The sequence below is a fragment of the Rhamphochromis sp. 'chilingali' genome, assembly GCF_963969265.1.
Source record: "Rhamphochromis sp. 'chilingali' genome assembly, chromosome: 3".
Taxonomy (NCBI): domain Eukaryota; kingdom Metazoa; phylum Chordata; class Actinopteri; order Cichliformes; family Cichlidae; genus Rhamphochromis; species Rhamphochromis sp. 'chilingali'.
In genome coordinates this window covers 21,711,487-21,736,442 of record NC_137931.1, presented here as the reverse complement: position 1 = coordinate 21,736,442, position 24,956 = coordinate 21,711,487, and the positions used below count along the sequence as shown (strand labels likewise).

The 24,956-nt window shown below is 38.9% G+C and overlaps 2 protein-coding genes across 2 annotated transcripts; one reads left to right on the top strand and one right to left on the bottom strand.

Annotated features, from left to right (window-relative positions):
• The first annotated feature begins 510 nt into the window (after positions 1–510).
• Positions 511–16,323, top strand: sumo1 (small ubiquitin like modifier 1). Its single transcript, XM_080878666.1, has 5 exons — positions 511–618; positions 1,016–1,090; positions 10,308–10,385; positions 10,531–10,602; positions 13,442–16,323. The coding sequence occupies exons 1-5, from the start codon at positions 607–609 to the stop codon at positions 13,508–13,510; spliced, it is 306 nt and encodes a 101-aa protein (XP_080734792.1). The 5' UTR covers positions 511–606; the 3' UTR covers positions 13,511–16,323.
• Positions 16,324–17,564: 1,241 nt separating this feature from the next.
• LOC308394271 (claudin-34-like) lies at positions 17,565–20,685 on the bottom strand. The gene is made up of 2 exons (XM_080878524.1): positions 20,633–20,685; positions 17,565–19,014 (listed from the first exon to the last, which is right to left on the bottom strand). The coding sequence occupies exon 2, from the start codon at positions 18,809–18,811 to the stop codon at positions 18,110–18,112; it is 702 nt and encodes a 233-aa protein (XP_080734650.1). The 5' UTR covers positions 18,812–19,014; positions 20,633–20,685; the 3' UTR covers positions 17,565–18,109.
• Between the last annotated feature and the right edge of the window lie 4,271 nt (positions 20,686–24,956).

The window sequence follows — 24,956 nt, the reverse complement described above, 5'->3', positions numbered from 1 at the left end:
CTAAGTATGTGGACAAATTTGGTTTCTTTCACTTCCAACAAGGTTAATCTACATCTGTACTTTAGTCAAAATTACATCAAAACTGGCAATTAAAAAAAAAAAAAAATTCTGTTGTAAAAGTAGCTTATGTCAAAAATTTCTGTATTTGTAAAATCACAAGTAGGGCTCAAAGCGGTCGGCAGAGCATATTACTGGTTATTTTGTACCAAAATTATTCAGTTTATTTGGTAATAAAGAAGATAGGAATACATTTTAATCATTTACACCTATTAGTAACATGGATACAGGGTAATTTATATGTAATAGGCTTTATTATAGGGCTCAAGTGTGTTTTTGTTGTTGTTTTGTTTTTGGGTTTGTTTGTTTTTTACAAACAAAATAGGGTAAAATTTGCTCTTTTGAGAGTAAAGCTTATCGACCCCAACTATATTTTTCAAAATTAAACGATCATGTCTGTGCTTCACTTTGGAGAGACTCTTATTTTTGAAAGAAGCAACCCCATGCGTCAATTCCGGCTGTCGAATAACATCAACCAGGAGCTGCGCCTGTGAGCTAACGCTTCATCTATTGTCAGTGTATTTTCCTGGGCACACACAGAGAAAAAGCATGTCAGATACGGTAAGAAATGCGCTCCTAAGGCTCTGTGTTGTTTTGTCACCAGCAGAAAACGGGGAAAGGCTGCTTGGTCTTTATTTATGCCCGCTGGCTCGTATCGATTTATCTAATATGCTAGCTCTTAGCTCGTGTAGCTTCGGGCCTGAATTCACAGCTTTTTTAGCAGCTAGCGGCTAGCGGCTAGCTCTGGTTTCTTATTTAAAGTTCTGCTGTGGAGCAACGGTTGTTGGCAGTAATACGAAACAGAAACTGTTACAAAACAGAGTGACATGGTTTTCCAAAGCAGTGACACTCGGGTGTCGAGTCGCGCTGGAATTAAATAAATATTTATATATATGAGTGTGTGTGTGTCGTGCTTGGAGGTGTTTTGTTTATTTACGGTTTGTTTGTTTATTTTTAGGAGACAAAACCATCCAGCCAAGACGGAGGGGATAAAAAAGACGGAGAGTACATCAAATTAAAAGTGATTGGTCAGGTGTGTATATGTTAGATGATATTAATGATGCTTTCTTACATATTTTTAGCGTTATTTTGTTACATTTTATTTTTGTACCAGTGTCATTGTAGAGTTAGCTCCAGGGAAGAGTTAGAGACTGTTAGAGTAAAGGCTGTCACTTTACACTGTCTTATCAGACATAACCAGTTTGTTTTGTTATGAAAAACATTGACCAAACATTTGCATATTTGCATTTGTAGGATTCTTGGGGTGTATATTTATACTTTAATAGTAAATAAAGTGTACATAAACTGAAACTACAGATCCACAACCATAAATCTACTCAGTGGCTCTTTTAACAAAAATATAATATTTGGCTTTATCTTGATTGATGCTGCAATATCTCAAAGGTGGTGGTCCTTTAAGTTGGTTCCTTTACTACGAAGCAAGTTTGACACGCATGACTTTCTGTTTTATTCACTTACACTTAGAGCCTGACTGATTTATCAGCAAATTGAGGTTATCGGCTATTATTGGCTATTTATTATCTTTTGGCATTGGCGTGTTTAACGAGTGACTCACATTAATATTAGTGTTTATTCTGAATAGTAAACCGCTTCCACCTAACGTTAGGTAGTTAATCTGTGGTTTTGACCATATCAGTAATTAATTATGTATATAGTCAAACAGTTTAACATTGAGCACGTATAGAAGAGCTTTTTTTATATGAACTAGGGCTGCCACGATTAGTCGACTAGTCACGATTACGTCGACTATCAAAATCGTTGACGACTAATTTAATAGTCGACGCGTCGTTTGAAGCTTTGTAAGATCCCGAATAGGGCTGCCACGATTTGTCGACTAGTCACGATTACGTCGACTATCAAAATCGTCGACGACTGATTTAATAGTCGACGTGTCGTTTGAAGCTTTGTAAGATCGCAAAAGACGCAGGAATAATAGCAGGATTTAAGAGTGTAATAACGGACTGAAACAGAAGATGGCAGCACAGCATGTACAAGGATGCCAGCTGCCGTTAAACCCCGAAGAAGAAGAAGCAGCTGTGTCCCAGAATTCATAGCGCGGCCCAGCTTAGTTTCCAACAATGGCGGTAGCTAGTTAGTTTTAATATTACTCTTATTATTCTTTCTGGGTCACAAAATAAACGTTTAACATATTTTCAGGCGAGAATATAGCTGTGTAAACCTCAAATATCTGCTCAGTTTATCAGGACACCACATATTTTCAAAAGCGCTCCGACGTTTTCGGAGACGTCTGTTACCCACTAGCGCGATAGCTAGCCGGGGGCTAGGTCACTAGCGCCGTGAGAACACCGGACTCCCGGCAAATTGTTTTCAAACCCACCGCCGTCTTTCGCGACTCAGGTTAAATATATATGAGTCACTTAGATAAATTAAAAATGTTATTGTTTGGCTTTTTTTTAGTATTTTATTTGTTCCTGAGTAAATCGGTTTGGCTGAGATTAAAGTTATAGTTTTTACACAGCTGAATAAACGTCAAGCAGACAGCTGATTATCAGAAGTGTGAGATGCTGGAGAATATACTCCGGTGTCCTGTTATATTTTAGATAGCAAGGAGTTTATTAAACTTTACCGAAACAATCTGCAAATTTCATTAAAATTGAATAAACTATCATCTTGTCTTTATTTTTAGTTAGCACCTTAAAAGCTTAAAGCTGTAAGCTAATGATAGTTATATAAGAGCAGATGCTGCTGGTGCAATAAGCTGTAGTTTTACGTCCAGTGGATGATGATCTGATTAGTCGACTAATCGCATAAATAATCGGTGACTAGTCGACTATCAAAATAATCGTTTGTGGCAGCCCTAATCCCGAAAGACGCAAGAATAAGTAGTAGAATTTAAAAGTGTAATAAGGGACTGAAACAGAAGATGACAGCACTGCATGCACAAGGATGCCAGCTGCCGTTAAACCCCGAAGAAGAAGAAGCAGTGTCCGGTATCGTAGCTGTGTCCAAATTCAGGAACCGCATCCTCCTGAGGCTGCATTTCTAGGCCGATTACGTTACAGCGACACAAATTCGAAGACTCCGACATATGCGGCCGATAAATGCGCCCTGCTTTTCCTCAGATTTGAAGGATGGGTCGCTTCGTGGCCCAGCCTATCCCAGAATTCATAGCGCGGCCCTGCTCAGTTTCCAAAAATGGCTAGTTAGTTTTAATCTTACTCTTATTATTCTTTCTGGGTCACAAAATAAACGTTTAACATATTTTCAGGCGAGAATGTAGCTGTGTAAACTTCAAATATCTGCTCAGTTTATCAAGACACCACATATTTTTAAAAGCACTCCAACGTTTTCGGAGACGTCTGTTACCCACTAGCTCGATAGCTAGCTGGGGTTCAAGGCTCACTAGAGCCGTGAGAACACCGGACTCTCGGCAAATCGTTTTCAAACCCACCGCCGTCTTTCGCTACTCCGGTTAAACATATATAAGTGACTTAGATAACTTAAAAATGTTATTGTTTGGCTTTTTTAGTATTTTATTTGTTCCTGAGTGAATCGGTTTGGCTCAGATTAAAGTTATTGTTTTCACACAGCTGAATAAGCGTCAAGCAGAAAACTGATTATCGGAAGTGTGAGATGCTTGAGAATTTACTCCGGTGTCCTGTTATATTTTAGATAGCAAGGAGCAGACGGCTGAGTTTATTAAACTTCACCTAAACAATCTGCAAATTTCATTAAAATGTAATAAACTATCATCTTGTCTTTATTTTTAGTTAGCACATACCTTAAACACTTAAAGCTGTAAGCTAATGATAGTTATATAAGAGCAGATGCTGCTGGTGCAATAAGCTGTATGTTTTACGTCCAGTGGATGCAGAATCTGAGTAGTCGACTAATCGCAAAAATAATCGGTGACTAGTCAACTATCAAAATAATCTTTTGTGGCAGCCCTAATATGAACAAATATTTCCTGGGTCATTATTTTAATTTGCTGTGGGACAAGACAGCAGGGTGATATTCACAGGTGGGCAGGCTTGAGCAGGTGAAGTACTGGAGCCTAGAACAGGAGGTTTGCCCAAGTTATTAAAATAGCCGTTGACCAACTAACTAATCAAAGAAAAATTTGTAGATTAGTCATCTACCAAAATAGTCCTTTAGTTGCAGCCCTACGATATACAATTGTATGTCACAAACGTCAGGGAAATCTGTTTATGTGTTGTGTTTCTGAAGGGGAAAACAGACTTTGAGTTGATAAAACCAGAGCTGTGATAAATAATTGAAGCTATGCTTTTTCTTAGATAGTCAGCGCTTGCACACAGAAAGTGCTTGAGATGAGAACAAAACAAAACGTGACTTTCCTGAAAAAGTTATATGGTAACACATGGCATTTGGTTGCTGAGGAAGTTGTGGGAGTGATGGTGCTGAAAAAGAAAACGGCAAGTTGAGAGATTTGAGACATTTAGCGTGTGTGTAGTGAACCGTTAGTGTGTAGTGTCGTCGTTTTTGTTTGTTTTGCTTTGTGTGGCATTAACAAAACAAAAAAGACCACTGAATGTCACAGATGCTGGCCACAAAGCCACCAAAGACGGTCTGCCATGCACCTTCAGATATGACCCCTCACAGTAACCCCTCCCCTGCTCCATATATGCATGAGGCAAACTTCTGAAATTGACCATATATGTAGGACAGTCCAGTATGTCTGGAATGGTGAGTGTGCGCTGCTTTGTTTGGCTGCTGTATTGCTGTGCAGTATATTTTTAAGATCCTATTCAGTTTGGGTTTTTTTTTTTTACTGTGAATGTTTATATAGACAGATTTTTCCTCTATTCTTACATGTAAATATCCTTCTTTTTTAAATGCTTTATACCTTACAGTCTCATGGTGAGTAAATGCCCCTAAATTTCATTCTGATGTGTGCAAACTGGTCTATGTTCTGAATGACAAGAAAGTAGCTATTCTGTTCTGTGAAGCCTTCATAAAAGGTTACAGCCGTGCAAACTGTGCGTCGCTTTAATTCTGAAATTTAAAGGAATTCAGTCGGAGACGCAGAGAATCTGTAGATGTCTTTGTTAGGTCGTAATGCTGCTAAATCTGCTCTACACTGGTGGATTTGCAGTTAATGGCATGGATTAGAAAACTGAGCGGTTATATTGGGAGGTTGCTGCTCACCAAGTTCTGTTCAATCAGTACAGATAATTTAACTTTGGCCTGGCAACAAAGCAGAGATTTCCTCCTTTATTATGTTACTGGAGACAGTCAGATGTGAACATACTCAGTAGTCTTGAGTATCAGAGCTCTAATGTGTAGCTAATAAGCTGACTTAAAGCACACTGGGTGGGAAAATGGATATATTTATTCATAAAGTAACTCATGAACTCACTAATTAAAGAAAAGATCTCAGTGATAAAGTCTCTGATTGGAGTGGACGGTGCTCAGTTGATCCATTTTGTGAGGAGGAAGCGTGAAATGACACAATGAACAGTCCCTTTCATGTTAACATGCGAGGAGGGTGAAGCAGAAAGCCTGAGTTAATGGAGAAAGATGATAAGTGCCTTGACACCCATTATCTCTGGAAGAGCTTTTAGGCTTTGTCAAGCCGGCTAACACAAAGAAAGCTTGGATATGTATCCTCGTAATTTCACTTCATTGGATTCGCATCTCTGCTGTCAACCGTGATGTTTTCTGGGTGGAAAGAGCCGCACGTATAGGTGCGTTTAACTCACCCTGAGGAAGGTCATCCTCTTCTCTTTCACAGTGGATTTTAATAACCACACAGTTTCCTACAGCAGCTAATCATCTGTTTGTTTTAGCTCAGATTTTTTCCAGGCTTGATAAATCCCATGAATCCTCCTCACAAAAATGTTTAGCCACTCAGTGAGCACATCATTTTCCACATTTGTATTTTTTGCTTTGAAATTAGTTTCAATTGGTTTCCATAGTGTGTTTTATTTTTTGCTGCTTAGTTTTGTCTGACAATGTTCAGTTATTTTAGTTATTTTTTTAAGTTTCACTACTAGCTCTAACAACTATAAAGTAGGAATGATTGGCACTTAATGGATTACAACATAAACAACCACAGTGAGTCATCTTTCCTTCTCAGTCCTTTGACCCTAATGGCTAAAGACATTTCCTCTATATTTTTACACTCTGTCTCTGTTTGTAAAAGTGTGGTTTTTTTTTTAGCTTTCAGCATATTGAAAACTTTGTGTTCAGGCTGCTGAGATCTGATCAGTCTATTTAAGGGCTAGGCTTGATGCTGTACACCATAATGACAGTAACTGTGAAATCGAACATCTTAAATAATGATGGAATTATTCTTTTTCTATAGTTTTAAACTTCCTCCACCTTGCCTTTAATGTATTATGAGTATAATGTATTTGCCAAAATGAGACAAAATGCACAATAAGACAAAGTGGGGTTTTTTTCCCAACAGTGTCTTTATTTATTTTCGAACATAACACCTGTACACAACCACTAAAACATAACAAAACAAGTAGCTAAACCAGGGCTCGCAAAATCGCTAGCCCGACGTCCCGGGGCTAGCGATTTTTCCAGTCGGGCTACCAAAATCTAACTCAGCCCTGCTCGTTGGGCTATCATAGGAAGGAAAATAAATGTCTATGCTTTTGCATTCTTTCGCCAATGTAGCTGAGTAATTATGTCATTGGCATCGATGAGCCACTGTCAATATGTGACATATTGAAATTGCGTCTGAATTTGCGCTTGTTTTTTGCTTTCAATTTCATTTTGCAATCGCGCGAACGGTGTGTAGAGAGCAGCAGCACTGATTGGTGAGTGGCGATTAATTGTGCACCAATTCCTCTGACATCGTCTTATCACTCATTAGCTTACTATTCAAACATGACAAGTGAAATCTCCCGCAGCAAGCTTAAACATGTGAGAGGTTGAGTGCACAAAGAATCGCTGATCGTTATGTAAGTACGTGTGTAAAAGCAGCAGGATTTACGCTTTTATTTTAGTTCTGCTCAGCCAAATAAGACAGGTCAGGGTGAAGAAGGGGCAGCCAAAGAAAAGCCTACCGCAAAACGGAAAAGTTATGACAAATCAGACTGAGGCAAAAAGAAAGCGCAGCTTTTTTGGTTTCATGGACAAAAGAATTTCTGTGGCTGGAATATGACAAGCTAAATAACATGATGTTCTGCCAGGTGTGTTGTGAGTTTCATTTGATTTCTGAGTCGACAAGCGCCTTTGTTACTGGGACCAGTAATTTTAAGAAAGACCTCATCAGAACCCATGAGAAATGCAAGAAATGCATTATTTCCCAGTCTGCAGTATCTTTCCCAGAACAAACAGCAATTGTAAAAAAACATACTAAAAATAAACCAAGCACAACAAGAACTCCTGAAAAAGCTGTTTAGAACAGCGTGCTATGTTGCAAAGAGTGAACTACCACTGGCAAAATTTAGCAGTCTTTGCAAACTTCAAAAAGCAAATGGCCTAGATCTTGGTTCCACTTGTCTCTTACCCGTGACTTCAGTGGAAATTTCAAATTCAGGATCTGACACAGACTGATTCATGTTCTACACAGTTCTTACAAGTTCATAGAAATTTCTGTTCAATGAGAACCAAGTATTTGAGTTGATGATTGTAATTTTTATACAGTTGTTGTGATTTGTATTTTAACAATTTTTTTGATTAATTTTTGTTTCCGTTTCAATATTATACATTAAAGTATAATATTGTAACGGAAACAAAACATAAAAAAATTGCTGTCTTTTTTTTTTCGAGCTACTTAAATTTATTTTGGGCTACCAAAAACTGAAGAATGCCTGCCCGAAGGGCTACCAGAGATTTTGAAATTTTGCGAGCCTTGTAAACTTACATACACAACTTACATATACTGCAATGGTACATATAACACCATGAAAGGGAAAAAAAAGGTGGGGGGGATAACTGTGTGGGACTCCCACCATACATTACTCACACTCGCAGGTATACGTTACACGTAAATTACAAAGTAGTCGTTCAATGCCAAGCAGTAAACATAATCCCAAATGGACTGCAGAGGGCCACTTATGAGTCATCCCCAAAGGCTCCCACCAAACGGGAAAGTCTTTATTTGCAAGAAAGTTTTTTTTGAAGATGCTGTCAAAGCTTCGTTGTTTACCCCTGATTGCGTAGGTGATCTTTTCTAAGGGCAGAGTTGATGTTAATTCTGAAATCCATTTACCCATCCTTGGTCTATCCACCTCTTTCCAAGCAATTGCAGGCATTCTCTTGGCCATCAGCAGCCTTATGTCTAAAAATAGCTGATGCTTCCTTGTTATGTTACAATTAGCTGGGTAAATACCCAGCAGAAAAAGTTTTGGTTCTAAATGTATTTTTATTTCTAATATTTCTTCAGTGCATTGTTTTACTTCTTCACAGAATTTTTCAAATTTCAGGACACTGCCACAAACATGGGAAAATCGTTCACTTTTCCTTGTCACATTTTATGCAAACATCTGGGATGGTACTGTAGAAAGCGTAAAGTATGCTTTAACCAGTTGTACTGCAAGAAATTTAAATGAGTGTTCACTGTTTGTGATTGTGCCTTGGCACAAGTCCTCTCACACTCTTCAATAGAGATGTTCTCCTGTAGGTCCTCTCTCCAGGACTCAAGCTTCTTTACTGACGTTTCTGGCGAGTTCATTATACACTTTAGAAGTCAAGCCCCTTCACCATCATTTCTTCGAGTGTTGATACGCCTGGAATGGACAAGGACTGGTTTGCTGTGTTCTAATAAAATCAGTTGTGAATATCTAAAGAACTGGCTGTGGGCTAAGTCATGCTCGGCAACAATTTCATCAAAGGACACAATAGACAAAGTTAAAGATAAATATTACTGTCACTGTCATGACCCAGGTCCTACGCCACACCAAAAACGGAAAGGACAATAGCGGGTGATTAATATGCGTGTTTAATTAAACCAGTTTCCAGACAAACGAATACAAGCTGATGCTTGTAAGAATAGTATGACTGCAAGGGGCTTAGAAGCTAGAAGCTAACTACACGAGTGGTTCAGGGAAACTCGGATAGTTTTTATTCCTATCTCTCCACAGACTCTGTTTGGCAGCGTTGGCACATCACCTTTCAAGTGAGCGAGTGCTGTACATTTCTATGTGATGTTGTGATATTTTTAGTCATAAAAATGTTTCCTGCCACAAATAGTTCAAATATGCCTCCCCTACTGCTGCCCAATGGATGGAAAAATGTATGTAAGTCTGTGTTTTTAAACTTTGACTTGAGGCGTTGACTTGTGATTTCTGATGTTTCAGTATTCTAAATAGGTTGGGTGTCTTTGCACAAAATTAAAATAAGTCAAATATGTTACGAACCAGATTTTTCTTCAGATTGAATTTGTTCCTTCCTGTTAAAAGGGAGTTTTTCCTTCCCACTGTCGCCAAGTGATTGTTGAGGTTTTTCTCTGTATTATTGTAGGGTGTTTACCTTACAATATAAAATGCCTTGAGACGACTGTTGTTGTGATTTGGTGCTACATAAATATGAATTGTAACAGAAACATCTGCTTTTAGGATTATTTGGGTAATTTTGGAATATCTGTCTTAGATAAAAGACACGACATCTTTCCAAACTGTTGCAACGTGACTCTCTGAGCTTCTGTACTGATATAATGAGGTTATCAGTGGTAAAAACTAACACGACTGCACAATTGTGGCTTCAACCCGGCTGTGGTGGAAACAGCACAACATCAAGAGGTGTGTGCCTGGCCCAAAGGAGCCCGGGGAGATGTTCCAGTCATGTCCTACCAGGAGGAGGCCCAAACCCAGGAGTCGCTGAAACGATTCTATCTCTCGACTGACCTGGTAACACCTCGGTGTTCCCTCTGATAAACTGGAGAAGGTGGCTGGGGAGAGGGACGGCTGTGGAATATTTTAAACTGTTTCAGACTCTCAAAACATTTTGATTTCTGAAATAACTGAAAAAAGAGATGAAAAATTTAACCCCGTATTAATTAGAAGTGGGAAATATTAATAAAGTCTCTTATCTTTGACACACCAGTGAACCAAGTCCTCTAAAACCTTTGAGACATTGTAGCAGAATTCATGCTAGGAAACGCTTTTACAATGAACAACACAAAGAAGTGTATGACACGGAGTCAAGTTATTAAGTGTTACAGTCCGCCTGCGCTGTGGAATCTGACTTGACACAATATAAAGTGAAGGTTATTGTCAGGCAAGCGGCGGTTCATAAACACAATAAAGTTCCTGGGATTGTGTTTCTTATCACTGCCTTGCTTGCCTCCACAGGACAGCAGTGAAATCCACTTTAAGGTGAAAATGACAACACATCTAAAGAAGCTGAAGGAGTCATACAGCCAGAGACAGGTAAATCAGTCACTCCCAGTTACTCAGTGACACAAGTTTGACTGCAGGCCACACACAGAGAGGGCTGAGAGCTCAGGAGTAAGTCACTTTAAAAAAAGAAACAAACATAAAAACCAACCTCTGTATGTTTGTGTTTTCCCTCCAGGGCGTCCCAGCGAGCACGCTAAGGTTTCTGTTTGAAGGACAGAGAATCGCAGACAACCAGACTCCCAAAGAGGTAACCTTTCATCTTCAGGCTTTACTGTCCTCTTAAGCTCTTCCCCACATTTATCCAGAGTCCCTCCTTTCTTTTTCTTTCTTTCTTTTTTTTACTAGTCAGTCTTGAGTGGCCATAAGAGAAACTGCAGTTTTTATCAATATGTGTTGCACTGATTATCTCGTCCTTATTTCCTTTTTGTTATTTCGTGCTTTTGTTTTGTATTGGGTCAAGAAGGGCATCCAACATAACGTTCTGCCAAATCAAACAAGCGGGGGTACCCAGTGTGATGACACCTTCTGGAAAGGGAGTAGTAACTATTTATAAAGTGCTGTTAATCTCAAACGACCAAGATATTTCAGCAAATAAAATACAGTTTGTCGCTGTGAGTGCATGGCCCTCATATCATCCTCATGAAGTCTGTTTCTGATTGTTGGTCAGAAACAAGGCTGGACTGGGTCAAAAAATCGGCCCGGGCATTTTGACTAGAGACCGGCCCACCAGGATAAAGATTGAAAATGTGACGTCATTCAGGGGTAAAACCGCAAAGGATTCTGGGAACTTGTGGCAAGAGGTACTAGCGCACGCAGGCTTTCAATTGAACTCAGTTACACAGCGATAAAAAGAAACACAAAAAATGGCAAGAAGCTGTTGTATTATTAACTGCAATAGCCGGTCGCATGACAGCCACGGGAAGCCAATGGGTAAAGAGATCGTTTTTTTTTGTTTTGTTTTTTTTGTTTGTTTTTTTATCGGATTACGTCGTTGAAGAGAAATTTTTTTTTTTAAGCCATGTTTCCGAAGTAAGAGCCGACGGATGGTCTGGATATACCAAATATAACGTCTCAGAACACTCCAGCTCACAGGTTAGTCTGCTCCAAGCATTTCCACAAAGGTCAGAGTTTTGTAGTAGTTAATGCGTCATTTTTCTTAACATAATTGGTGATATAGGTTACAAGCAAGTCTGGCGCTGAACAGAAATTGTCGCTATGCTCCTTTATTTATTGTGCATAAATAGTGAATTGTCCTGACACAATATTGTGTTTCGCTTCTGTTATTATGGTACATTGACAAAAACATATACTTTTATTCACAGGATAAAACAGGTTTTTTGTATCACTAATTGCCCAGTACGATTACAGCATACAATATTATTGTCACTGCTACATTTCTGTAATGCTACCAGAAATTATTTCCACTAATTAATTACCGTTGAGCTCAAAGGTTATATTAATAAACGGTTAACGAATGTGTATTTATGACAACGATTTGTGAGACTGGTAAACTTACCTTTGTTCGTACGATGGTCTTTTGTTCTACTCGGTGCATTTCAAGGTCCTGTACCCATCCGTCGGTAAACTGTACCTGGGCTTGTTGCAGTGACCTGAAGTTACTGAACTTCATGAGTGTATGCACTCACTCCAAGAACCGTATAATTATAAATCTGAGCGTGGTGAAAGTTGGGCAGCACACTAACGTCTTTTGTCCACTCTGTGTGCTCGTAAGGGTCTGACCCTTTCACACCTTTGAGTTTTTTTCCTCGTATCTTTTCTTTGTCTTTTCGTCGAGTCTGTCTTTGTACGGACCGGCATTGTTCTCCTTTTGTTTTGTACATTCCTTTTTTGTGCGGCAAAGAAAAAACAAGAAGGTATTGGAACCGGAGAATGAACGTTTTGCGTTGCTGCAAATGCTTGCATTTGATGCGGTACTTGGATTGTTTTGCCACGAGTTCCCGGCATGCAATGCGCAAAAATCACGTGATTGCTAAACAAGGGGGAGGCCCGATGGCCAGTCCAGCTATGGTCAGAAACATGCTCACTAACAGCTCGCTGGAGGTTGTCTTGCTGCTGGACCTTTGCTTGTGTGACAGCCCATCCCCTGATTATCTCCTCCACTCTTGAAAATGTGCTGTAAGGCATAACAAGCTGTTTTGTCTTGTCCTGGAAGAGCTGGATTACCTGATCATTCTGAATGGTCTGCAGGGCTCCAGCACTGCAGCAGTGACAAGGACACTAACACAAAGCTAAACTAGAGAGAAATCAGTCTGCTAAACAGTTCAATTAAATTAAAGCGGCTGAAATGGATTCTGGGTGGTTTCTGCTTCCTAACTGGACACACTGATATCCCTGAAGTTTAACTGACTTTGTGTTACACTGTGGAAAGTGTTTAAATTTGCAACCCTGTGAACGCTCCAGTTTTTTCCAGGTTCCTCTCATATCTTAAATCCATCTCATTATTTCCTATTTTTGTTTTTATTTGTTTTTTCCCTTGGAAACTTGTATAAAACTTGTTTGCATGGCCCTTAAACTTTATTATGAATACTTTAAGCACCTGTATGAATGATTTTTTTTTTTTATGTTAGTCAAACATTCTGATGTATTAATGCAGCTATGCATTTATCCACTGCACTAACAGATTACATCAAGTAGAATAACATCAGGCATTAGCTCTGATAACCATGTTTGTAGGGTTGATGGACGTGTTGACAGATGAGGTCAGTTTGTTTGCAAATGACACTGTGACCTGTAGTGAGAGTAGGGAGCAGGTGGAAGAGAGCCCAGACAGGTGGAGGTGTGCTCTGGAAAGATGAGGGATTAAAATCAGTACAAGCAAGATAGAATATGTGTGTGTGAATTAGAGAAAGGGCCAAGTGGAAAAGTGAAGGTAGATGAGTTTAAATACCTGGGGTCTATCATCTAAATCAAAGGAGTGGGTGGGGCGAGTCTCAGGGAGAGGGTTCATGGACGTAGTGACGAAGGGGTTGGGGTTGGATGTGAGGCAGGATTTGGTGAGCTGCAAATAACAGGAAGTGAATTACTGTTGTACTAAAACGTGTCTCTGTGCTGTGTGTTAATGCCAGCTGGGAATGGAGGACGAGGACGTCATCGAGGTGTATCAAGAACAGACTGGCGGACTTTGGAACAATTAAACCTCCCACATTTCTAAAGCCTTTTATTTCTTCCTCCTCTTTTACTTATTTTGTATTTTATTTTGTATGTATGTACGTATTTTTGTTCAGTTTCAAACCATCTGGATCAAAACGGACTCAATTAGGGCTTCCATGTGTGTGTGGGCAGGCAGGCGAACAGGCCGAGGACATGGACCACCGGTTCTCTGAAGTGCAGGGATGAATTCAGCCCACATTTACCAAGAAAAACGTTCTTTTTCCTGCCTGTTTTTAATCATCCATGTAGTTATTTCAGAAGAAATAAATGATCCTATAATAAGCAGCTGCAGTAAAAGGATTAGTTCACCCAGAATAAAAAGGTTTGCTCTGTTTCAGTTCAACCCTCGAGTTTCAGGTTTCCTTGTTAATCTCTATTTTCAGTACCCGCTGTTTTTTGTTCTGGGCCGATGACTGTATGGGATTTGATAGTTTGAAAGTTTGAGTTGATCTTCTTCTTTTGAATGTGCCCCACCTCTTTACCAAGATAGATTAAATATAACTCCTCCTGACAATAAAAGGTTGGAGCAAGCTGTCAAGTTTAGCAGGTCGGTTTGTTTCTGATCGTGCTAAAAATGCCCAATTTGAGGTCTTCTGCTATTTGCCTTCTATAACCCTGTAAACATGGATCTTTGGAGTAAAAAATTTGCCTATATATTTTATATTTGTACACTACACAGTACATACACAAGCAGTTTATTTGGGTTATATTGGAAAGGAAACTAAATATTAGGGTTGTAGCCACCATGGGATCACCTGTTTTTTGGAGTTTCAACATTTCATCTGCTGTTATGTTTTTCTTTTTGAGCCAGAAGTGGCCGTATTTGGTCGATGGGGTGGAGTACCATATCCTCAGTTTGGTTAGGAAGCTGAAACAGATATGCTGTATTTACACCTGGCATTAACATGCGACCCACATCTGGTTGCTGTCACTCACAACAGCTCAAGTTATGATTGAACTATAATCATGATCATTTAATACAGTATCTCATCTATTTGTTTAACTTTTAAGACAAATCTTACCGGTATCTATTTTTTTGTTAAAACAGTCAAATTCAAAAAATGCAGAATTTGGTTTTCATCAGCAGGGGCAGCGTTTTATTTCTTTTTAGTCCTATCACCATTTCCTCAGGGGCTTTCTCTGTTAAGAAAAATGTTTTCTTAATAATTTGTCTGACTAAACAAAGGCCACACTGACTCACTGCACCCATATTGTGGTAGAAACTGGTATAACGTCAAAGTACAGCTCAGCCCTAGTTCAGCCTGAGTTGACATCTCATAAACACAACACGTAGGACTTGTTTCTTTACATTCTGAGGGAGCTTGTGGGTAATTTTAAACACAATAATTTCACTTAACCACCTTTAAAGGGAAATTATGAGGCTTATGAAGCAGGCCACATGTTTTGGGGATCTTTCACTGTATGGAAAACAGACATGATGTTCAGCATCTGTTGGATGATTCTGTACGTGTGAAGCACCTGAGAAACCCACAAAAACCCTATTTTGGAGAAACAGGTGGTTGCTTAAAAAGAATTTCTTTTACATTCTTTTGATCCTGGTCGTCATGTTTATTAGAAGCCATAATTCTGGATTAATTTGACAGCTGTACAGACCTCCCATTTGTGGCGCTATACTTTCGTAGCACCCCTTGTATTAAAATGATTTATATTTTATGTCCAGTACATACAAATTAATGAGGCTGGGACAGCCATCTTTTCGTCAGCTTGCTTGAGCTGCGGTAGAGCCATTAAATATTTGTCCTTTTCGATTGTAGCTGAGATTAAAAGTGAGCTCACCTGTCGATGCCCGGTGTAAGCGTGGTGATAGTCAGGGATTTCTGGATGAACTCTTCCTTTTAAGCTTTCATTTTCATGTTTGGGGAGAAAAGAAACAGGTTAGACGTTTCATTCCACCTGTTTTGTGTGACATTCAGGGCTCATAAACAGCTGGATTAGTGGACAGTCCATCATAAGAAGTGGACAACATAAGAGTTTATGTTGATCATCCTCCGTGTGCCATGTTTCTTAAACTGCACCATATTGTAAGATGATAATAACCAACCTGAAATGAAACTACTTCAGATTTGAACCCATTTTTAAAGGACTTGCTCTTTACGTGTATATGTTGTATTCAGTATTAGTGTGTGTGAATGATATGCCATGTATATCTCCAGTGTCTTTATTTTAATATGTTTGAGGGTTTCATTCTGTAATTATGTATGAAAATATAAACCTGTTATAGACACGTTTCAATCGCTGACAGTCACAGAGATTTTTGAAGTCCTCTGGCAGTTTTGTGCAAAGAAAGGTCTTCTGCTGTGGTGTTGGCGCGTGTTTTTAAAGCTTTGCTTTCCTGGTTTTGGAGTGAAACTCTTAATCTGTGTACTGTATGAAGTTCCTCCAGAAGGTAAACGCAGCCCCAGAGCTCTGGCTCACATTTAAATCAGGTTAAAGCAGCACCTCAGAGTTCATAGCAGGAAAAACAACGTTAAATAAAGTAATGATCAGTGGCTGTCATTTCCCAGAGGTGTGTGCATTAAAAAAAAAAAAAAAAAAAATAGGTAGATAAGATTTTCTCAACCTGGCCGGCTGTTTGAAATTTGTCCTTTTTGTGCATTGGTGATATATCTGCTCCACCCAAACTCCACCCAGACGTACAGGGCTGTTATTTGAGCCATAACGCCGATCTCGGTGAGGTGAAGGGACTGTCCGCCACTCGAGGAACATTGATACAGATGGTTTGAAATTCTGGAGATGAGCTTTTGGCTTTTTTTGAATAAAATATTTAAAAACAAAACTTAGGTGTGTTGCATGTTTTTGTGTGTGTGTGTGCGTGCGTGCGTGCCTGCTTTATGCACTTGTTGTAGTCCAATAATTTAAAGTGGTCCTGTTATGCTTTTCGTATAATATTTGTCCTGTTCCAGATGTTCATACTGAGCAGTGGATCACTGAACTCACTACATCCTTTAAGAGCCAGACACAAATTGAGCGAGCCCATTAGGAAACCCATTATGTCACAAATAGGCTGTGTGACTGGGTGCTTGATTTTATGGCAACAGTTCTTAATAACAAATAGGTGAATCTCAATACTTTTGTCCAGAAAACACATTTGTTTTCATCAGTTTGTGCAGCTACACTATCAAATTAAATGTAAAACTTACCACAATTAATAAGTCATTTTGCATTTTTCTTAATTTTATATTTCATTGTAATAATGAGGTTAAAATTTAATATTTTTATTTATACGCTTGAATTTTATTTTTATACTTTTACATTTTATAATTAAAAGATATAGTTTTTAGTTTAGAATTTTTGGTTGTATGAATATCTTTTTTAAAATAATTGAGTTTTGTAAACTTGGATTTTTTTTTTTTTAATTTTCTTTTATATTTATAATTTACACTTTTAAAATAGTTTGCATTTTGCATCATGCTTACATGATATTTGTATTTATTGTAATTTAGCATTTTGTTTTTAGACTTTTTAATTTTAGGAATTTTTAAATTTTATTTTCTGCTTTAAATTTTTATAATTGCCATTTTCTTTATATCTTTAGTAAAAATATCTAAAATAGTATGCCATATTTTTTTTATATTCTTGCATTTCATTTTTTTTTATAGTTTTCTATTTTAGTTTTTTACTTATTTATTATTTATAAAAAAAAATATTGCATTTTATCATGTACTTTATCATTTCCCAATTTTTTAAAAACATTTTATATTGTTTATTGTTGTAATTTACCATGTACTGTACCAATGTTCTTTGTTTTAAGAATAAAATTAGGAACAAAAGCTTACATGACGAAAGCATGAAGGGAAGTAGAAAAGGTCAGATACTGACTGAGCAGAAGGAAACCAGTAAAAATCATTTGTATTTACAGTCAAGAATAAAATATTAAGAGGGTTAAATAGCAAACAGTTTTAGACCTTTGAAGAGCAGTGGTGGGAATTTTCCCGTTTGAGACAAAACAACCACATTCATCCACAGCACAGCTTACAGATGGGACACTTAGTGCCTTTCTTGTGACTCATGTTTGTGTTTAATTTATTGAGCTTTTTTCAGAAATCTGCAGATTAAAGGTATCGCTGTACACACAGACCCCCGTCACAGTATTCTCACTTTCACATTTACTTCAGTCGAGGTGCAATAAAACATTGAAAATGTGACGTAATCTGAAAAGGAAGTGTAATAAAATAATTTCAGCACACAATAATTTATTCAGTACACTGTGTAACATTTACATTCAGCTATTTAGCAGATGAGCGTTATTAACGCATCAATGCAGTTTTTAAAGTAGCTTAACAGCTTTTGTCTATAAGGGGGATTTTTTGGCTCCAATTTTAAACCATAAGTTAAAGAGTTGTCTGTTTTGTAAGAAACATGTTATCTTCATTTTCCTGCTTCTCAGGCATATGAAGGTGAGGGTGTTATGGGTGTTTGCTGTCAGCAGATGAGTCATCCTCCTTGAGATTATAAAACTAGATGAGTCACTGTAAACATTTGAGGAGTTAAAAGGAAGAAACGAGTGTAAAGTCTGTGCAAAAACCTTTTTTTTTTTGTCCATTTTATCACACACAAACTCCTCACAAGTGTTCCTGAAACTCAAATGTGGGGTTATCTTCCCCCCGGGTGTCATTTTCCTGGTGCACCTGCTCTCTCAAAGGCCTCTTTGGTAATCGGTATGTGCAGAAAATAATCCCAGAGACAATCATCAGGACCGATCCTGCCATCCCGACACCAATGCCGCCTCCCACGTGCTGAGATTCAGGTGCTGGGGGGAGTTTAAACTCGGGCGGGAACTCGATGGTCTGATTGGTCACCACAGCGCTCAGATTCCAGAGGAGAGGCACGAGCGATATCGCAGCAGCGAGGAGGCACAGCACTCCCGTGAGGATGAAGCCGCGGCGGACCGTAGAGTTCTTACCTATCCCAAAGTAGACGATCCTCATGGAGTAAACACCACTAGCGTTCCCACAAACCCCCACCAGCAGAGACAGGAGCATGAGGACCTGACCTGCAGCAATCTCAGGTGGCGTGAAGGAATCGGTGAGCATGATGTACCTGCAGTACATAACCTTGAAGCCCTCGCTCACCACGGTGTGGCTGGCGAAGCAGACCCTCCAGAGTCCGATCCATGCCACACCGGAGGTGATCACCGCCCTGTCCGATACCTGCCACACCCTCCACTGGATCAGTCCAAGAGCCACGCCGGTGAGCATCCATCCCAAACAGGCCAGCCCGAGAGCACCAAACTGGGCGTGGCCTGTGTGAGCCAGGTAGGTCATAGCAGTGGATTTCCTGATCCTACTGAAGGTGTCAACAGGAGACCGAACACAGGTGGAAGGTGGGCGATGTCACCTCTGTCATGTTTTACTCTTCGGTGCTCCAGCACAGTCTTGCTGTTGTTCTGTTCTCGTCTCACAAGTTGTCAGTTTTTTCCCTCCTTCGTCTCCTGGGTTACCTCCTAAACAAGCACCTGCAGCTCCCTCTGAGAGGAAAGAAACACAGACACAGCTGTTAGTGAGCAGCAACAAAGCACCATCAACAAAGACTACAGGGCAGCATTTCAATTGGACTGTCTTCCTCTTCACCATCTCAGTGCAGACATACTTCCTATAAATACCATATGTACTTCCTTTTTAAGTAGCCTGTAGGTATTTTTAGTTAGTATCTCTGTGAAAATTCTTCAAAGTTCTTAATATATTAGACTGTTAGTTTTGTATCCTTCACTTTTATTTTAAGAAAGATTTCCTGAAGTGTTAAATTGCCTGGACATATGTTGTTAGAAAAATGGGAAATGGACACAGAGATTTACCGAAACGTGCCCATGAATGCTTGTAAATACAGTATATAAGTTAAAAACAGAGTTTGTACAATTCTAACAAGCTTAAAAGTCATTATTTGGTGTGACCACCTTTATTCTTCAGCACAGTCTGTCTCTCTTAGGCAGCTTTCTTGCTATTTCTTTAAGTCGTCTTCAGGAATAGTTCTCCAGGCTTCTTGAAGGACATTCAAAGCTCTTCTTTGGATGTTTCTGCCTTTTGTTCTGTTCTCTGTCAACATGATGCCACACTGCTTCAATAATGTTGAGGTCCGGACTCTGGGGAGGCCGATCCATGACTGATGGTGCTCCACTCTGTTTTTTGTCTATCCAGGTATGATTTTACTGCATTAGCAGTGTGTTTGCGATCATTGTCGCGTCATGAACAAGATCTCCAACACCACTGAAATGCAGCTCAAACCATGAAAGAGCCTCCACCATTTTTTGTAGATGCCATTGTAATTTTAATTTGGCATAGCTCAGCCTTTTCTGTTTCTCTTCTCTTTCTAAGAATGGCTTCTTGACAGCCATTGATCCACTAAGACTGTTTCCTGTTTCTAAAGACGTCACTTTCAGATACTGTCCATCTGCTGTAGATACATAAAATCATAGCTGTTCTTTTGGTAACTTTAGTTAATTTATAAACTACAGACACCGATAAGTACCTTTGAATTTCACTGGGCCCCATTTAAGCCCACTGTTAACGTATGCAAATATGCAGTCTTATGAGCATACATGGTGAGAAACAGCTTTACAGTGTCCAGGTGCTGTTTTATGATTATTCACAGAGTTGTTTGACTTCCATAAATGAATTTGACAATGAAGCTAAACACACAGTTAAATGTACATAATGACCTATGTCATCTCTGTCTGGTTTCTGACACCAACTAAACTGCTATAATTTCTTTGTTTAGCTTCCACTTTTTAAAGGAATTAACTGTGTTTCTGTTTCTCCTCTAACAACTAAACGAGTTTTAGATAATGCTTAAAGGCTTTAAATACAACACCACAGACATTATGTGTATCTCGCTTTTTGTAATATTAAACTAAAACTAAAGGAACTTTCTACATGCTGGAAAAGAAAGAAAACACACACCATTTTCTCTCAGTATTGATGAAATGAACATTCAGCCCTGCAGATTACCCTCACTCATGTTACCGACACTTGTTCCTCATATCTATTATACACAGCATGTGATGAAAGCAAGTTTTGAAGACATCAGGTCATTGAAATCCATTAAAAAACTGCAGCGTTTAAAGAGAAACTCTTGGTTTTGTTACGTACCTGAGTGGTGCTTTCGTGGAACACCTCCCAAGTCGCCTTCAGAGAAAGAAAACCAGACTAAAACTGCCAAACAGGAAGGCTTTTTTCATTCACAGGTACCCTGCAGCACTTCCTCATCGTGCACCGGTAACCTGGATACAGCTTCTGGTCATGATTGCGAAGCTGTAAATGATTGACAGAATAAAAGTTTAGATGTAGCCGCTGTTACTGGTCAAGTCCTTTTAGTCTTTATGTCCTTTCAGATCACTTCACAGCTCTTTGTTGGGGCTTTTTTGTTATTTTTGAAATGTCCTGTCTTATTTAGGATGACTTGCAGATTTATACATACAGGGAAATTCATAAAGGTTTGTGCTGAAGTGTTTCAGTTCAGCTGTTTAAATGAGAACAATTCAGAGTAAAAATGTTTGCTAAATGAGTCTTTTAGAAGTTTAAATATGCAGCAAAGGTCTTGAGTCACAACAGTGAGTATCTACAGCCATCTGTAAAACAAGGTGGAGGCTCTGTCATGGTTTGAGCTGCATTTCAGTCAGTGGTGTTGGAGATCTTTTCCAAAACGGATGAATTATGACTCAGAAAAGTCCCATTAGAATTTGACCCACCATGAAAAACCATCTGGACAGAATCTGATTGGTCACAGCTTCATTTTCCAGCATGACAATGTGTCACAGTTCTTGTCATTTGCCTAGTGTTTTTAAATTATAGACTTTAATATTTTCTGTTGATTCCAAGTTTATGTTGTTATTTGCTTTATGTTTTGGGGTTATTTTTTTGTTTTTGTTTTGTTTTTTGCTTCCTGCTTATAGTTGTGATTATATTTTCATGTAGTTTCCATTCTCTTGTGTCACTTTCTTTGTATTAAGTTCATTTGTATCTGCATTTCCCCGTTTTACTCTCTCTTCTCACTTCCTGCTTTGTAAGATAAGATAAGATAAGATAAGATACCTTTATTAGTCCCACGAGTGGGAAATTTCTTTATTTTGATAGTTACTTCATGTTAGCTTCAGTTTGAACTTATTCTTTGTCAGCACGTTTGGTTTTCCTCCCCATGATATTCTTAGCTATTTTTGTATCTGGTTCCCACTCTTGTGGTTTTTCTTGACTCCTTGGATTTTGCCACTTTTTCATACATGTTTTTCTTTTGGACTGTTTCCTCGGTTGTTTATCAAAGGTATGCTTAAAGTTTTTCATTTGACCTACCAGTAATTTCAGTCTGCATTTAGGTGTCCTCTACTCACACACATCAAGAGACTTGGATTGGCCTCCCCAGAGCCCGGACCTCAACATCATTGAAGCAGTGTGGGATCATGTTGACAGAGAACAGAACAAAAAGCAGAAACATCCAAAGAAGAGCTTTGAAGCTCAGACTTTGCTGAAAAATAAAGGTCAGCATACCAAATATTGACTTTCAAGCTCAGTAGAATTGTACAAACTTTTTTTTTTTACCCATATACTGTATTTACATGTATGTTTGCACATTTCAATAAATCCTGCACTTATTTCCCATTTTCCTTGCAACATATAAAGAAATGAGGGATGGTTCAAGAATTTTGCGCATTACTGTATCTCCTAAGCATAACACTTGAACATTATTATTCTCTTCTCTTCCCTTTAAATATATTTTAATGACACGGAAACGTGATGAAGACGATGATTTTTTCTGTTTACTGGAGGGGAGGTTTAATCCAGAGCCTTTCTCTTTCTTATCTCTTTCCCAATAAGAAGAGAGAGATCAGAGCAACAGCAGGGAGGACTTACAGTAAAGTCGAATCTCTGGGCTTGGCTATAGCAGTGACTCATTCACAGCAACATTACTGACCTTGAACCATCCCCTGGCTGTGCTGTCTTACACTCAGGCTGACTTCCCATGATGCACTGAGATATTTTCCTCCACTCCTTTACTGCAGGTCGTTAACTCTAGCCGACTCTCTCCTGAGTGCTTTGTTTTTTGTTGGTGATCTCTCAGATGGCCGTCCCTCCCTGTGACTGCTTCTGTTCTGTTAAAAAGGAGTTCTTACTCCCTGCTGTCACCAGGTGCTGCTGATTATTGAGGTTTCTTTCTCATATGTACCTTACAATATGAAGCTTGTGCAATGTGCTATAAATAAAAGTGAACTAAGGTGAAGGGTTCTGGGAAGGAGAAAAAAGCTCTGATCCCTTAGAGACAATAAAAGACAGGAGTGGCTGTGAAACGTCACGGTGCAAAGTTATAAAAATGGATAATATATAATATTTGAAACACTGAGTAAACAACAGATAAAGACACCTTCTTTTTTTGCCTGGTTATGGTTTCTGAATGACAAACTTCTCTTCACCTCTGCTTTACCTCAGCCCAACCAAAACAAACAGAAACAACATGTGACTGTTTCAAAGGTCAAAACCAAATATCTTTGTTATTTAAATATTATCGGTGCCTTACTAATCTTTTTATTCACAGGTAATCTGACACAGCTATCAGATGCTGCTTTAAAACCTGTAACAGGAGCCCAAAATGCTGCTTTAAGTGAGTCACTTGTTTTTTTCCTGTACGCAGGAGTGTGCAGACATCATTACTCATGCACACAGCCGATGATAAAACATGCCTTTCCTCTAGTGCCACCAAACAAGTTCAGTTTAAGGTATGTTTAAGTACAAGGTGTAATTGTCAATTGATTGCTACAGTAATAGTTAAATCCAGTTATTTTAATTTACATTTTTCCCTATTTTCATGCCCATCGATCTTCTAAGTGCTTACATTTAATGATTATGTTCATATTTGTGCACATATGTGATGAGCGTTCAGATCTTTACATAGGAAAGGCTGAACAACCATTCTTAACATGCTGTGCTGTGAAAAAGTTTCCCATTCCTCATTTCTGATTTCCTCCTGTTTTTTGTGCATATTTGTCACAATTACATGTTTCAGATCATCAGACAAATGTAATATTAAACAAAGGTACCCCGAGTAAACACAAAATGCAGCTGTCAAATGATGTTTTCATTTCTTAAGGGAAAAAAATGTATTTAAATCTGGCCCTGTGGGAAAATCTTGAATTTAATGGTGATTAACCAAAACTGAGTTCAGTCTCACTAAACACACTCAGGCCTGATTACTGTCAAACCTGCTTAAGTTAGAAATCACTTAAACAGAACCTGTCTGACCCACCGACCACAATTTAAAGAAACAAAGTCAGTGGCATCTATCACTCTGGAACAGGTTACAAAACCATTTCTAAGGTTTTGGGTCTCCAGTGAAACACAGTGAGAAACATTATCCACACATGGAGAAGACTTGGAACAGTGGTGAATCTTCCCAGCAGTGACCGACCTTCCAAAATTACTCAAGGAGGTCACATAAGAACCAGAACAACATTGAAAGAACTGCAGGCCTCACTTGTGTCACACATTCAACAATAAGACAGAGACTGGACAAAAATGGGGGAGAGTTCAAGGAGAAAACCACTGCTGACTAAAAAGATCACAAAGGCTCGTCTCACATTTACCAAAAACATCTTGATGATTCTGGAACAATTGAGTTCTGTTACATCTGACATAAAACCAACAGCGTTTCAAACAAAGATCATCACAGCAACAGTCAAACATGGTGGTGGTAGTGTGATGGGGCTGCTTTGCTGCTTCAGGACGACTTGCTGTAACTGATGGAATAATGAATTCTGCTCTGAAGGAGGATGTCTGACCATCAGTTCAAGACATGAAGGTTTTTGGAGTGACCGAGTCAAACTCTGGACTTAAATCAGATTAAGATGCTTTGGTATGGTGTTAAAAAGGCCGTTCAGATGGAAAACCCTCCGATGTGAGTGAAGAGGACAGGGCCAAAATTCCTCTGCAGTGATGTCAAAGGTTTATTGACAGGGATCACAAACACTGGATTGCAGTTCTTGCTGCCAATGTGGCACAACCAGTTATTAGGTTTATGACACACTTACTTTTCCCACACAAGTAGGTTAGGCTTTTTTCCCCTTATTAATAAATGAAATGATCATTTAAAAACTGCATTTTTCATTTATTCTGGTTATCTTTGTCTGATATTAAAATTTGAGAGAGGCATTAAGGAGGCCATCTGCAAATAGCAAACATGAAGTGTGGGCTGTACATGAGGCTACCGCAGGCACATCTTCACATGCTTACTTCTTACATCGGCCTCCACAGAAACACCAGCAGTGTCTCAGTCCTTTTACTCGGGAGAGCAGAAAATCAGTCACTATTTACGCACTGCTGTATCGAAAACAAGCAGGAGGAACATTAGCACTGTGTCATGAGAAGATAGTCCAGTTTTTATCAAATTCACCCTTTATTCTGGCATAAATAAAATAGCTTCACTCTAAAA